Source organism: Strongylocentrotus purpuratus, unplaced genomic scaffold (assembly GCF_000002235.5).
Source record: "Strongylocentrotus purpuratus isolate Spur 01 unplaced genomic scaffold, Spur_5.0 spur5_scaffold_9, whole genome shotgun sequence".
Classification (NCBI taxonomy): domain Eukaryota; kingdom Metazoa; phylum Echinodermata; class Echinoidea; order Camarodonta; family Strongylocentrotidae; genus Strongylocentrotus; species Strongylocentrotus purpuratus.
The window spans coordinates 11,552,371-11,567,890 of NW_022145615.1; the positions used below are offsets into that span (position 1 = coordinate 11,552,371).

The following is a 15,520-nucleotide window of genomic DNA, read 5'->3' on the forward strand; positions in this document are numbered from 1 at the left end:
ATATCGATATTTACGCAATCGCAATCGGATCAAAAAAAATAAAAAAGCGTAGGGTCGGCGATAAAAATAGGGTCGGGCGGGTTACGCCAAGTCATCAATTTTTTTTTTTAGGCCTTAGGGATGCTTTACTGCATGAAAAAAAAATGTGGAGAGTTTCAACATGAAACATGTTATACAATGTTCAGAATTATAAGCAATACGTCGTTAGTGACATTTTCTACCATGATTAAATACATGAGGATGATTCCTACAAAGAAGACTTTAAAAATGCTTGCACTGAAACGGAAAATTGATTAACCTGGCAATGTTTTTTAATCAAAGAAGAACAATAATAGTGATATTTTACTTTTCTTAAATGTAGATATGTATTGTCTTACAGAAAACTAACATAATATTGAGACTCGTGTATTTGCAACATGGAAATTCTAGCATTTCAAAATTGTTGTATTTTTTGATCAGCCTTTATGTATCTCGTTTCATTAGAGAACTCTTCCATAGCACCTGTACCTGCTGGCAATGTTTTTCTAAAAACTGAGACTTGAGACTTGGCTATTTCTTTTGGAAATGTGGCAACATTGAAGTTCTACACTTTCGGATTTGTGTGTATCATGTTGTGCGAACAAACTCTTCCGATGCATTCTGGCTCTGGACAGCAGAGGGAGCCCTACGTATGAAGCGGACACCGGTTAGTCTCCCTCCTCGTCACTCTCTTCCTCTGCCTCCTGTAGCCATGTGACAAATGAAGCAAGCTGGAGAGCAAAGATAAAAGAACAGAAGAGTGACAGAAACTCTTACTCTGTAAAAAAGGAGGTTCAATAATAGAAAGTTCTATCATAATTATAATTATCAATACCCTTGTAACAAACTCTGCATGAGAGTGTTTCACAAAGTCTAAGATCGACTTTGAGTTGGACTTAAATATGGCAGGCTGTTTATGCCACTCTTTGCTCTCACCATTATGACCTTTAGATAATATTTTTTCCTTCAATAATGAATTATCAGAAAACATAAATTCTGCAGATTTGTGACTATGATTTGTAAGTCCCTTGAGAGACAAATGCCAGTATTAAAATGGTGAAACACTCCCCACAACATAGATAACTACCTTATTATATTGATTCCTTGAGTCGTCGGTCAACAAAAATTAAATGAATGAAAAATTTAGAATCAGGGCAGATAAAATTGCCTTGTAATATCCAGATTTTGTCTTCTTACTGTATAGTGCTCAGACAATTGCTCCAGTGACAATTGCTTAAGGCTATTTTTCGTCAAATGTTTAGGTTGAGGGTTGCGATTGGGTTTTAGATCAAGTTTAGTGTTAATAGGATAGTGTATTAGGTTAGGTTTAGTGCTAGGATGTTAGGTTAGGTTTTGTGCTAGGGTAAGGGTTTCAGGTTAGGTTTGGTGCTAGGGTTTCGGGTTTTAGGTTAGGCTTGGTGCTAGGATTAGGGTTTTAGGTTAGGCTTAGTGTGTTAGGGTTAGGATTAGGTATACAGTGTAGTGTTGAGTCCAGAGTCGGAGTTAGGTGTTTGAAGGAAATTATCACAGCGCAACTGTTTCAGGACCAAGTGTAGTCCAACCCACTGTACACGTAAATTTTGACCTGGGACTGACCTTTGACCTGACTTCACGTCTTCTTGTATCTGCATCTTGGTCCATTTTGCTGTACCATTTTAGGATGACCTCTTCAGAAAGGATATCTGCATCATAGAGGTGGTGTACAAGCTTGGCAAAGATGGCCGCCGTAGACTCATTCACCATGCTGTACTCCTACAGAGATTAACACACACAGATAAGACAGTGAGAGGTGAAAGATAAAAGTTCAAACAAACTGCATTTAATACTGCAAAATATGTTTTAATTTGTTTTCAAATATAATGATCAAAGTCAAAGATTTTCATTGTTTTGTGAGGAAATCTCTAAATGCTGCATGTCTTGGGTGTAATTTATGGCATTAAGAAACATGTACACTATGTATGGACATACCTACCAACCTTTTAAAGCAAAAATTAGAAATCCCTCAAGGAAAAATCAGGAACATAGTCATTTTGTATACCTTTTACACAGAAGTTTTCACAAAAAGAGAGGAATGTAGGATTTATAAGGTAAGTGTGAACGCCACAAAGTTGGAATAATTCCTCCAAAATAGGAATGGTTGGCAAGCGATGTATCGAGAATACATTTCAAATGCAGTGCTCCACGCAACATGTGTTCCTGGGACAGTTTCCTAAGGCTTCATTTGAAAAAGACATACCCGGTAGGGTATTAAGGGATGGGGTACGTTGCCATTGGTTTCAAGTTAGGTGTTTTAATGTCATTCTGAATCTCAGCACACTTGCAACGATATTCCCATGTAACACAAATTATTTTAAAATTTAAAACAGAGCCAGTCAGGGAAGTGTCCTTACCTCGAGAGCATTGAGACAGTCCTTTTGTGATTCAGCACCTTTGATGTAATTACTGAAGAGTGGTTTTAATCTCACAAACAGCTGTAGATAAAGATATATATTCACATAATATTAACAACCTTTCAGTAAATGAGATTCCTTTTCACTTTTGTCAAAGACATTGTACAGACTTATTGTTTTGTTTCAGATTAGGTTGGCCCGCCATTAAAATCAATCAAATAAATATTCATTGAAAGAAGAATCTGTTCATTGGTAACAATGTTGAAATTAAAACAATGACATGAACCCTATTATTCCAATACTCATGACTAAATTTATTTATTGACATATGCTTTCGACATCTGCTGGAGTCCTCCTTCTTGACATAATACAGGTCCTGATATTCAAATAACTATATCTGTCACGCTCACAGTATTTATTTATTTATTGATTTATTTCTGATATTTATACAGGGTGGCAAATATCACCAATTCGGTGGTCTTCCATGAGGCCCTGTTTGGTATTAGAATAAAACATAACAGCATGCAAAAACAAAATAGATAAATACAAAAGCTATAAACAGGGAAAATACTAATTAATTGGTATCCTCATGAAATAACCGAGTATTGACATACCATTATGATTGCTGCTAAAAGCAGTTGAGATAACATCAGCCCTGTTACTACAATAACTGCATTGACATACCTTCTTGACAGCTAACAGAAGCTGTTGCGACGACAGGGGACCCGATGCTTTGAGATGAGGCATCTCCAGGATGGCTTTCATGACGAGGGGTATGAGCTCGTGCATGGCAATGTTGTAGGCATACTTTGAGGAGTTGATCTCCAAGATAAGGTTATCCACCTTGATATTCTCCTCTATCGTTCGCTGGAGACTGTCCAGTACTTCACTGTAAAACACTGTAAGTAAAATGATGAAATTATGTCAGAAAGACAATCGTTGCGTATCTTAAAGACTAAAGAGGTAATTGATGAAATCAGTGTGCTGCCTCATGACTATGCTATCCAAAACATGAGCTTCAAATATTCATTCTATAAGGAGATATTACATGTTTAAATGAGGGATAATAGTGAGAGTTAAAAACAAAATAGGTTTTATTAAGAGTTTTTTTTTAAGTTTTAGAAGTCATGAAAAAACAGAACCTCATCTTCCTAATTTTAAACAGGATTTACATTGATCTCTGGGACTATCCATTTTTGGAGAAGAAAAAAAGCTAAACAAATCAACAACAACAAAAATAGCGAAAAGTCAACAACAAAATCAGGAAACCGATTTATATTAAGAAATTATCAGGCTTAATAAATACACTATCACCCCTATAAATAGAGAAGCAACTGAGTAATTTATGTTTGAAATATACAATGAGTGTTTTATTTGTACACATGATCAATTCAGCCATTGGGCTGCGACGCATGTTTTTTTAATAAACCTTGATTCAATTCAATGATTCATATAAACAGTCAACACGTCTGTGCACACTCAGTTATCACATATTTTCTTCTTACTTCTGGAAACTGTTTAAGGGAAAGTCCACCCTAATATTAAGTTGGTTTTAATCAAAGCAGAGATAAACAACATTTTAAAAGAGATCCTTGTAGTTTGTACGCAGGTGGTTTTAATAACCCAGATCCTCTCCTAACGCAAATTTCCGCACAAGGAAAACAGTAATGTGGAACCATACAGATGGTGCTCTTTCTATGCCAGCAGTTGTTAGAGCAGGTTTAAGAGGCAAAACAGATTCAATCTTCAAATGTCTTTTTTTTTTCTATATGAAATAACAAATAAAGATTGAGCTTATTTCTTACATTTTGTATCATCTGGGGGTGGTGATGCCGGAGGCGAGAGCCCTTCATCATCCAGATCATCATCGGATTCCTCGCTTTCCTCCTCCTCCTCCTCCTCCTCTTCTCCTTCTGGTGTAAGATTTAAGCCTAGGGTAAAAGTTGATTTTGAACAATATTCCAGTACCATTAGAATAATAATCATCTGCTTTAATAGAGTTAAAATAGCAATGACTCTATGTAAAAGTTACATCCCCTTCTCAGCATACCATGTGCATTTACCCAGATACTTTTGAAGAAAATTAGAATTTGGAGTCTCTACAGCCTCACGTCTTCTATAATTTTTGATATAACATTTCTAAATCGTCAATTGGCCGTAACCCCTACAAACGAATCAAAAGTGCCATATGAAAAACATGAAGCTATTATTCTAAACCCCTTTCATATATTCAAATATCAAACATACTGGGCTCCATCATTACAAGATGCTCAACCTTTAGGCCAAGCTTTTTCACTTTTTTTCTCACCTTTTAGCACTCTGTGACTGAGATTTGCACACTGAAAATCTCCCCAAATAAGGAGATGCACAATTACAAATGACGCTTCATGGCATAGTGGCGACAAATTATATCTTCAGTCCAATTCTATCACAATCACGTAAGCTTTTAATCATACTGGACTACATGATGACCATCCAAGCTAAAGAAAAAACTGAATGCCCCTGAATTTACAGAGTTACATGACTGTACAACTCACTGAGCATCTGCTGCACTAACTCATCATCATCATCCTCATCAGTATCCAGTCTCCAGACGTACCCCTCCCCTTCCTCCCCCACCAGCCCCCTGTCGACCGATGCCTCATCGATGAGCCCCATCCCCGGTGTTTCCCCCTCCCTGGGGGAGGTGTCCTGGAAGTCATCCCCATCTTCTCCCTGAGCTGAGGGCGGGATTCTGGTGAGGAGGGTGCCTGATGGGAGAGTCACGTGTGGTCCAACTTTCACCTAGAGAAATGAAGAAGAAAATAGATAATGGTCATAAAACTCAATTCAATTCTTTTTATTTTCACATTTGAATAAAAAGAAGAATCACGATGCAAAAAACTAGAAGACATTGTAATTAATAGGGGAAATACTTGTCTTGCTAACAGATAAATGAGACCTTTAGAATCAAACATGTGAATATCAAAAATCTAATATTCAAAAATCAAAACATTTCTAGGACTATGACTTAAATAATTTTGTTAGGGACAGCAAGACAAATTGACACTAGTTGACATATTTCTCAAAAGACTGAACAAAAACAAAATTCATTGATACTTACCCCAAATGAAAGGACACAGCCATTTTTAATAGTAACTTCTGACTTGACATGTACACTGTCACACAGTAGAGCCATATTGATATGACAGTTAGCTTCAATCGTCACATTATCCCAAATGTAAGCATTCTCAAGGACTACGTTGTCACCTGGAGAAAAGACATAAAAATAAATTTGGAATGAGCTTAGGTCAGATTGTCTGTGGCTTGGTCAGTGCAATCGTCTATGGCATATTAGTCACCGAGACTGGCTGTGCCCAAGACACAAATAATTGCTTCAGGAGATCTAGGTCCTTTGCTAAGGTTGCATCTTATCCATTGAACTATCTTCCTTTATATTTGAAAAAGTTGGAATCTACAGAACAGTTTACATCTTAAAAAATCAACTAAAAACACATATCTTGATCTCATTAGTTCAATAAACTGTGGATTTATCTTTTGAAATTATCATTATCTATTTCACTTATTATTGTACCTTTCAATTATCAAAGGTTGATATAACCTTTTCAAGACAGGTTCACGTTTACCCGGTAGGCCTAAATTGAGCACATACTGTTCTTCAAATTGGCCAAAATTACATTTTTCAAAGTCGAAAAGTTGAAAATATGTCCAATTATAATTGAAAAAGGATGATTTGAATCTCTCATAGTGTTGCCAATTTAAGTATTGTAATGTTTATTTTCCTTTTATGAATTTCTAGCTTCAAACACTATAAAGTCAAGAAACAAAAATGGATGCAGTGCATGCAGACATTTGTGCCCTTTCAACTCACGCATCTTGCATATTTTTAAGGCTCTGAATCTCTAGATATTGTGGAATGATTGTCACAAAAGGGATGAGTGGGAATTGTAGGTTACCCTTGGCTAGCCTCTTGTGTTAAATGGTGTTATAGGTCTTTTATTGAGACACTGTATATACCCAGCACAGCACCTATATCAGTACAGTACACACCCAACACTGGCCTGTACTTTATAGCGAAAAAGAAGATCTTACTTACCAATCTTACAGTTTCTTCCTATTACTGAATGTGTAACTCGGGTGTTAACACCTATATGACTGCCAGGACCAATGACTACATCTTCTTCTAGAACGCAGTCTCTGTAAGGTAAACAAATATAATAAAATACAATACTAAATCAACTTTTATTTTTTGACGTTTGCTCATTTGCAAATTTAAAAAAAACATGGGATAATAATAACAATAATCCTAAGCTTTTATATAGCGCGAATTACAATTAAGTCTCTAAGCGCTTCCAAACTTGGACATTTTTACCCTGGCTTAAGCTGTGCTGCCATTACGGAACTCTAGCATTTCAAGGAATTAATTCCTGCCCGGTACCAGGGATGTTTTTAAAACAAATGAAAATTGTCAGTAAAAATTTATTTTCATCATGATGGTGAATTGTTTATCGACCCTTATTATGTACAGTGTAATTAAAATACTTTGCTGAAGTATTTTTCCTCACTCTTAGAATCTCTCATCTGAGAAATAGATGGGATATGTAGTAAGAGAGTGTCATAACCATTACAATACATACAGTAAGGGTGGTATTCTCGAAAGCGAACTAACTTTAGTCTATGGTTTAATCCTCTGATTAAGTATGGAACGCTAAGTGTCCATATGAATATATTTTTATATATCCATTAAAGACCATCTGCACTAGTTTGGCCAGGGAGATTAGATCTCCCTGCAAGGTCACTGACAGGTGGTTATCTCATCAAATCAGCTCTCAATTAACATTAAAAAAAAAAAGAATTGTTTGCTACATAGAGAGCGCAAGTAGCTATAAGTAGTGCAGGGGGGTTTAACCGGTTCTCAGAATATCGTGATTACAAGTTATTTTCATATACATGTATGACCCTTTGATCCTTGCCATCATGACCCCAAAATCTGATCAGTTCATTGGCTCTGCAAGTTACATACATGTCTTGAGTTTGATTGTAATCTGTCCATCGGTTCTAATGATAATGCGCTCCCTGGTTTTCTGCATACAGGTACATAATAAGCCATGTGACCTTCGACCTTGTGACACAAAAATCTAATCAGTTCATTGGCTCTGCACGATAAATACATGACCCAAGTTTGGCAGGAATCCATCAATCGGTTCTTGAGATAATGCGATCATGAGACGTACAGGCGTACGGACAGACGTACGGACAGAGGGACAACCCGAAAACATAATGCCTCCGGCTACTTCGTAAGGGAGGCATAAAAATGATAACAAAATCGAATGATCCATGATAAGGCACTTTGTTCAATTTCCTTTAATCTGTTAACCTTTAATTTGTAAAGGGAAAAAAAGTTTTTATACTGAGAGCGTTACCCTGTTTCAATAAAAAGAAAAATGATAATATGATTGAAGGGCCCTCAGGGAGAACAGTATAAATACTAATGAGGCTACCCTGGGTAAACATTAACTAGGCGTTGTGGCGAGCGCCTGTAATCCAGCCAAAAGTGGAAGTTACAAACTGATTCAACCGAGGACGCAGGTTCGAAACTGAGTCACATCTTTCGGATGGTGATGTTTAAAGGTCGGTCCCCAGACGTAAATAATCATATCTAATTGACACACGTCTGTAAAAACCCAATACACACACACTGGGTAAACAAGACATATTATTATTATTATTATCAATAAATAAATAAATAAATAAACAAAAGTCATGAATTCAATCTTACTTTTCTAAAGTGACATCCTTTGCTAGGTAAACGTTGTGCCTTGATAATGAATAAGGGAAGTTGCTGACGGAGAGGTTGTCGGGTACCATTGGAAAAGCCCATCTATGGATCACGTCCTTACTGTAAAACAAAGATAAGAAGAAAAGAAAGCATATTCAATTAAATTTATGCTCGGTTTTTCAATGTAGATAACCCACACAAGATGGAAGGATGGAGGTACATATATATGATGTGGCCCCTGACAGATAGGTACAAAGACCATCTGCCAAATTGCCTACATTTAAAGTTTTAAACAACCACAATGCTGAATTAGAAGGAATATAGGTTTTTCACTGCAATAATGTTTTTGTTTTTTTAAACACTTCTCAATGTTCCACTATCTTCATGATAGTTTCAGAATAAATTATAAGTTTCTGACCTATTTACTAGTTAATTCTAAATGTTAAAAAACATATGAACAATTTAAAATCAACACAACTAAATTTAAAGATATATGTCCATGACAGTGACTTTCAATCCATGCCCTAAGGCTAAGCTTAAGCCCTAAGAAAAGGCATTTACAAACAGGTGTCTAGTGAAGGATATTGGTACCTCAAATGAAAAAAATCTGAACGACTAGGTTTCTGCAGCATTATACATATTTCAGCGTAGAATGCCTCATACAAAAGCAGACGTTCACAGCTTCACCTTATAAATGAGCAGTTTCATCATCATCACCTTTTTCAAATAAACAAATAAATATAATTCATTTCTTACCTGATTGCATCATAGAGGGGAAGGTTGGTCATTGTGCCTGCATAGTCCTCTTTTATGATGTGCATGAACAGCTTATTACCTTCAATCTGAAACCAAAGAAAACATCATGATGATTAAAGGAAAAGTCCACCCTGATATTAAATTGGTTTTAATAAATGCTGGAAAAAGATTGGAACAAACCACTGCAAGTTTAACGATATCCCTTTACAAATGGAAAGTTGTGAATTTTGAAGTTGTCATTAGTGAAACACAAATTGGCAACACTGTAAAGTATCTTGCAAGCTACTCTGCAATTTGCTCTCAACAGAAAATTAAAAAAAACTTTTTTTTTCTTATTTATTGATGACGGATTAGGGGTCTCATCCAGGGGTTGTATAGAAACAAATTGTCAATAATTATATTCAGGGTGAATGTACATACATGTATGATTGAAATTTTCAGAAAATATAATTATTTTTGTTTTAATAATTTTTTTTTACTTGGAAATGGGAGTGGAGCTAGTAAGATACTTCAAGTTCACAGAGTTGCCAATGTGTGTCTGATTGATCACAGTCATCACACGTTCCAAAATTATATTTTTAATTGATTTTTGTTCAAACTTTCACCGACCTTGTTCTCTCATTTTTGTGCTTCTAATAAAATCAACTTAATATCAGGGTGGATTTCACCTTTAACAATTTTGGTTTTGTATGAAGGAGTGTTCATATAAACATTGCAGAACATTCTGTCAAGTTAGACCTAGAATACTTGCTGCTGTACAGATATGACACGAAACAGGTGCAGAACTGCTTTAAAATCTAAAATCTTCAACTCTTTGTAACTCCTCTTGAAAAGCAGATTTTTTTTTTAGTGTCAGGTTTCTTCATTTAAATTCACTATAATTCATAATGACATAAAACAGGCGCATAACTGCTTTACAACCCAGTATCCTCACTTCTTTGTACAAAAGTCTTTTTTAGGTGCAGTTTTATTTTGTAGTGTCAGATTTGTTGATTTAAATTCACTTTAACTCATTTTATCGTAAAAGTTTAGTTAATGTTAAATGATTTAACTTCCCTTCCACTCAATTTCAATTTGTTTCATTTCACTTCTAATTGTTTCAGTTCACTTTAATACAATGCTGTAACTTTGCTTCAATACAGTTCAATCCATTTCGGTTCCATATAAATCAGTGTGTTTAACTTTCGCTCCATTCAATTCCATTAAGTTTACTACATTTTAGATATTATGCATCAATAAGTTCATAGCATTTCAATGCAATTCCTCTTATTCAATTCTACTCCATTCACTTCTGTTCAACTCAATTTCAATTGATTCATTCACTTCTGGGGGTGTTTCAAAAAGATCCTACGTTGAATATTATCTCTAAGTTGGACTTAACAATTATGGAAAGCCATTAGCATCCTTGACAATATTTTGTATAAGTTATTTTAAAAGGCATAAAATGTTGATTCAAATCATTCATATTTTCTTCTATCATGGGAAATTTCATGTTCTTGGTGTGGAATTTATGAAAAGTCTAAAAATACTTGAATTTTTGCTTTTGAATATATGTCATTTTAAGGCTACAAGTGGCTCTCCATAATATTTAAGTCCAACTTAGAGTTGAGTTTGACTTATAATCTTTGTGAAACACCCCCCAGTTGAACTACTGACCTCTTCAGAAACCAAGACCCCCTTGATGAAATCGTCCATTGTCTGGTAATCAAAGTTATCCACAAAGAGCTCCGATACCCTCGGTGAGCAGATGCATATGTGTGTGTTGAGTAGATTATACCTTACATTCACTCGGCTGTTCTCTTTGAATAAACGCTGCAACAGCAATATTTATGAAAAATAAAATAATCAAAAGACACAATCTACTTGTAATATGATAAATCATAGGAGTGTACACTATTAGGCCCAAAAAAAGAAAAAACATGTTTAGCGACCTGCCTTTTTGAAAAAAGGGAAGGAGGTCCTTTTATTTGCTTGAAAATGGCCACTCGGCAAATTTTCCAAGTCCGGCTGGAATTTTTTTCAAGATAGTCGCCAGTTTTGTTTCAAAATGGCAGAAAAAAAAATCATTTTAGCAGTGTTTTTTCATCCAAAAAAAAAAAAGAGGGCGGGGACACTAAACGTGATTTTATTTTTATTTTTTCGCTTTGTATGCATGAAAGTTGAGCTAAAATAATAGGAAAATAATGCCTCCGGCTACCCTGTAGCGGAGGCATAATAAACAAAGAATACTAAATATTAGGGGCATATACAGTCTGGATTTACTAAACAGCCAATGAGCCACTCTCAAAATGATTAGAAACCAAAAGACAGAGTCAATCATGCTGTATTGCTACAATACAAAGTGTTTTGGGGCTACTAGAAAAAGTGATTTTCTTATTGCCCTCTACAACTGTAGATATTCAAGAGCTGACAACTGCACAGGTGTCACAAGAATTACTCATTAGGATCTCATTTTATTGCTCCTCCTGAAAACAGCACTACTATTAATTTCCCGTAATGATTGGAATATGACATCAAGAATTCAAGACACATACATAACATGATGAGAAGTCCTAAATGCATACAAACACTGTAAGTAAGAGCTATAATCGGATTGGATGATCAAGACTGATGATTTTTTTTTTTTTTAATTTGCCTCCAAAAATTGCAAAATGTTGACAATTTTAAGCACCCTAAAATCACTCATACATGTACCTTGGATGATTCTCTCATTTGAAGTTGAGGTAGTCCATGTTTAAAGCTATTTTCATGCTGTTTAATTCAAAAATTTAATTTAAAAAAAAAGGCTGAAAATTTTCAGGTTTTGGGTTATCAAATCATAAAAAGGCTCTTGATGTCAAAGAATATGGTCTACAACAACTCCAAATGACTAAACAAACCCAGCTATGCATGCTTTGTTAGTATTTGATGGCCCAAAACTTTACAAATTATGGTTTTTGTCTTTTTGGTGGATAATTTTCTGATCATTTTTCATTGATCGATGATCAGAATTTATCATCCAATTTCACCCGATTTGAATATTGGTTACACCCTCATTTTATACTCACAGCTGGAAAATGGACCTCTCTCTTCTTCTGGACCTTCTGGTAATGACTAATTTGTTTATTCGAATCCAAGGCAACCACAAATTCTCCTTCTGTTGACCTTGACCTATGACCTGGATAAGCCTCTTTGAAGACGAGAGTGATAGCTGAAAGTTTGTCCTTCTGGAATCTGTTCCTGTTTTTTTCAAAAAGAAGATACATTTGGGATGACTTCCAAATACAATTTATCTCAGACTAGCTACAAATTTGGAGATGAATAAGCAAAAAAAAAATTAGAAACATTGTTGGCAAAGTGGCTAACCGTCTTAATTAATCATGTTAAATTCAGTAAAATTTGACATTTCAATGTCAACAGTACAGTTTCAACCTTCCAAGTGAACAAAATTTTAATTCAAGGCTGCTAATAAGTAGATTCTGAGGACAGACCCTGGATCTTTCGAGAGACAAAGTCATGAGCTTATGATCGGCAAGCAGGGAATGAAAATTAACAGATTCTTGCGGCGTATACAATGTACCTGATTTTCCTTTGATAACATTTTTGGCACAGCAACACTCTACCGACGAAACAATAACCAAATATCTCACAATGCAGCCAAACATACATGTAAGATGAATTGAGGCTGCTAATATTTATTCTTATTTTCCAATAAGTTTTAAAATTTCATACAAAGAAATTATGCAGCAGTAATTAACAAGCATAGCGCATCGTTTTTTGATGCACTCCGAAATCAACAAAGCTCAAGAGATACCAAAGGACAAGGTTTCTCCCATTACATCAAAGACTTCTTCCAACTTACTTGTGCATTTCCAGGACCTCCTTAAGCTTGAGGTTGGAGACGAGGTCCCCAGTGACAAGAACGAAGTGGGATCGAATCAGTGACTTTCTCTCCATCTCCCTCAGAGCATCTCCTAACGAATGACATCCCTCAGAGAGGACGGGGCACACACGACATGGTGACGTCTTCTTATTCCACTTGCATTTTCTGGAAGAGTACAGGATTGAAGAAGGAACATTATTTCATACTAGTCAAGTCGGGGTGGAAGGCCAAAGGGCTACAGTAATAAGTTTTCCACTTTTTCCAATTCCCTGGCAACTTGGGCATGTATGGTCAACAATCATTTTTCTTTGTGTTTTATCTTGCAGGTTTTCTTTTCTTAGTTGAAATGCAAAATAAAAGAAATATAATAATGATAATAACAATAATAATAACAATAATAATAACTAAAAAATAATAAAAACAATAATAATAATAATAATTTTTAAAATAATGAGAATTTTTGTTTTATAGAAATAATAATTTTATAAAATAATAATAACAATAATATTTAGTTATCATTAATAGAATAATAATAATAATGATAACTTCAGGGGACCAGCTATCAAGGACATCTTGCTTCTCCATGTAAACGTGTGGGTTCTATGCTTGTATCTTATATCAAAGATATCAGTTTTAAATATACTTCTGTAATGAGCTATAACAAGTTAAACTACAGAAAAACCACTCCAAAGTCCTATAAAGTTTGGTGCACACAGAAGTAAGCTCTGAGTTAATTTTATTATCAATATTACTTTTAGATTTTCCTGTCAAGCTCCTAAATTGTTACCCATCTGAATGTATCTCAGTTGTCGGGAAAAAACTTAAGTCGAACAAAAATCAATAAAATTTGTACATTGAATGTAAATACTAAAAACGAATCTTATTTACCATATGATGGACACTGTATACATTTGTACATGTATATCAGTAATTTGCAAAGAGATATGAGCCTGTCTAGAGTGGCCATAGTCAAATAATATTCTTGTAGTTGTATTTGCTATTATCTTATCTTATTACAAGGAAGTTATTACTCTATGAGTATGAAAGAGGAAGATTGTTTGTATAAACTTTTTTTATGAGATCCCTTCTGTTACTTCCATAATTATCTACAAATAAAAAGGCCCAATCGCTGTGTAGCCTGATCAATTCAGTCATTACTTACTCGACATGACGTTTGATTTGGTCCGAGTGTGAGCTGCAGAAGACAAATATTTCCTGCACACCGTTGGTTGCCAAGAACTCCAAGGTGTAGTCAATGATTGGACAGTTCACCAGAGGAAGCAACGCCTACAAAGAAAGAAAGAAAGAAAAAGAAAAAGCATCAGGTAAAGATAACTGAATTCAGGTCATGAAAGTTCACTGGAATCTAGAGACTGTCTAGAATTTATTCTTGATGGTTGACATGAAATATTAAATAGGAAAATTCAAGTAGGTCTAGACAATGGAGTTCTGGAAATGACTTGGAATCTTGCAAATTGAATAAATCTTCCTGAAAATCATGAACAATGAGAATCACAATGATATTAAACTATAATAATGATAATAACACTTTTAACAGATTCCTTCGTCAATTGCAACAAAATTTTGAGGTAGAAAACGAGAGGTCTACCTTATTCAAAAGGATTTTCCTCAGAATCAGAGGTAGTCTATGAAATGTAATTATGCAGAATAGTCTACAAAATAGTAGACTACAATGGAAATAGGCCGAGGTCAAATTACAAATTTCCTTATCAACAAAGTCCACAATCAATTAAAAGTGGATGTTATGCCTCTTATCAGACGACTTTATTTGACTGTATAAATCATTGTGTGTAGCATGTGTAGTGGTGCATGTGTCTATTGTAAACGGGAGCAACATGCAAAAGAGCTCGAGTACTAGCTGCCTGCACAGCCCGCATGTCGCAGGACTCGCAGCCGCACTAGGTATGGCCTATGGCCTGGGTCCGATTCAGTCAGAGTAGCAGCTGCTTGCCACATCCTACTAAAACTAATCTGTATTCAGACTATTCACTTACTCGAGGTTTCTCAAGGCTTACAGGAGCAAACCGAGTGTTGAAGCTGTCTGCGATAACCACCGCTTGAAGAACATCCTCTTGTTCCAACGAATTGTCGGATTTCCCTTTTGCTTTCTTGCCAGACATGATGCAGTGTTCAACTTCGCGTCTCAAGTGCAATTCTCACATCCAGTGCAGTGCCATCTAATTTGCAATATTTATCGGCTATGCTCAGCTCAGATTTGCGTCAAAATAGTACATGGACAATTCAAAGAATTTAGCGACTAGAACTTAAATTAGTGACTCAGTACTGTACCATACATAAGACAAATTAAATATGAAAAGACAACGTCATTGCTAGCGGTTAATAAAAATTGACAAGATTTGATTTTCTGAACAAATTTTAGAAGGAACAAAAATAAAGATACTATTGATGTATTGCATAAGGTGTAATCGAGCATACAACTTTATGTTTTCTTTATGTATTTTACAACATTTGCTTGGCTCGATATTTTCAAAAGGAAACAAGTACTCTATAGGCCTAGACTATAAGAGTAGTGTAATACATGTATTGCATGCGCAATGAGGACGAGACCTTCGTCTCAGATCCAGGATTTTCCAGTAGGAGGGGGGGGGGGGGGGGGGAAATTTGAAAATCGCGCAGACCGTTATTTCAACTAAACAGGCCAGGGGGCCCGCCCCCCCCCCCCCCCCCGGCGCT

At 35.5% G+C, this 15,520-nt stretch overlaps 1 protein-coding gene across 1 annotated transcript; it reads right to left on the reverse strand.

Annotated features, from left to right (window-relative positions):
* Positions 1 to 340: 340 nt before the first annotated feature.
* On the reverse strand, positions 341 to 15,093 carry LOC579737 (translation initiation factor eIF-2B subunit epsilon). Its single transcript, XM_030976479.1, has 15 exons — positions 14,821 to 15,093; positions 13,968 to 14,092; positions 12,785 to 12,970; positions 11,991 to 12,162; positions 10,600 to 10,755; positions 8,944 to 9,029; positions 8,188 to 8,307; positions 6,505 to 6,605; positions 5,512 to 5,657; positions 4,946 to 5,192; positions 4,214 to 4,339; positions 3,093 to 3,307; positions 2,409 to 2,489; positions 1,615 to 1,770; positions 341 to 749 (listed from the first exon to the last, which is right to left on the reverse strand). Exons 1-15 carry the CDS (start codon positions 14,944 to 14,946, stop codon positions 687 to 689), a joined length of 2,106 nt encoding a protein of 701 aa, XP_030832339.1. The 5' UTR covers positions 14,947 to 15,093; the 3' UTR covers positions 341 to 686.
* Between the last annotated feature and the right edge of the window lie 427 nt (positions 15,094 to 15,520).

Excerpts from the sequence above, each read along its gene's own strand:
- LOC579737 (XM_030976479.1), bottom strand. The coding sequence starts at position 14,946 with ATGTCTGGCAAGAAAGCAAAAGGGAAATCCGACAATTCGTTGGAACAA. Across the intron at positions 5,193-5,511 it reads GCTGTGTCCTTTCATTTGGG|GTGAAAGTTGGACCACACGT; the intron begins GTAAGTATCAAT and ends TCATTTCTCTAG. Across the intron at positions 750-1,614 it reads GACGTGAAGTCAGGTCAAAG|CTTGCTTCATTTGTCACATG; the intron begins GTCAGTCCCAGG and ends TTTGCTCTCCAG.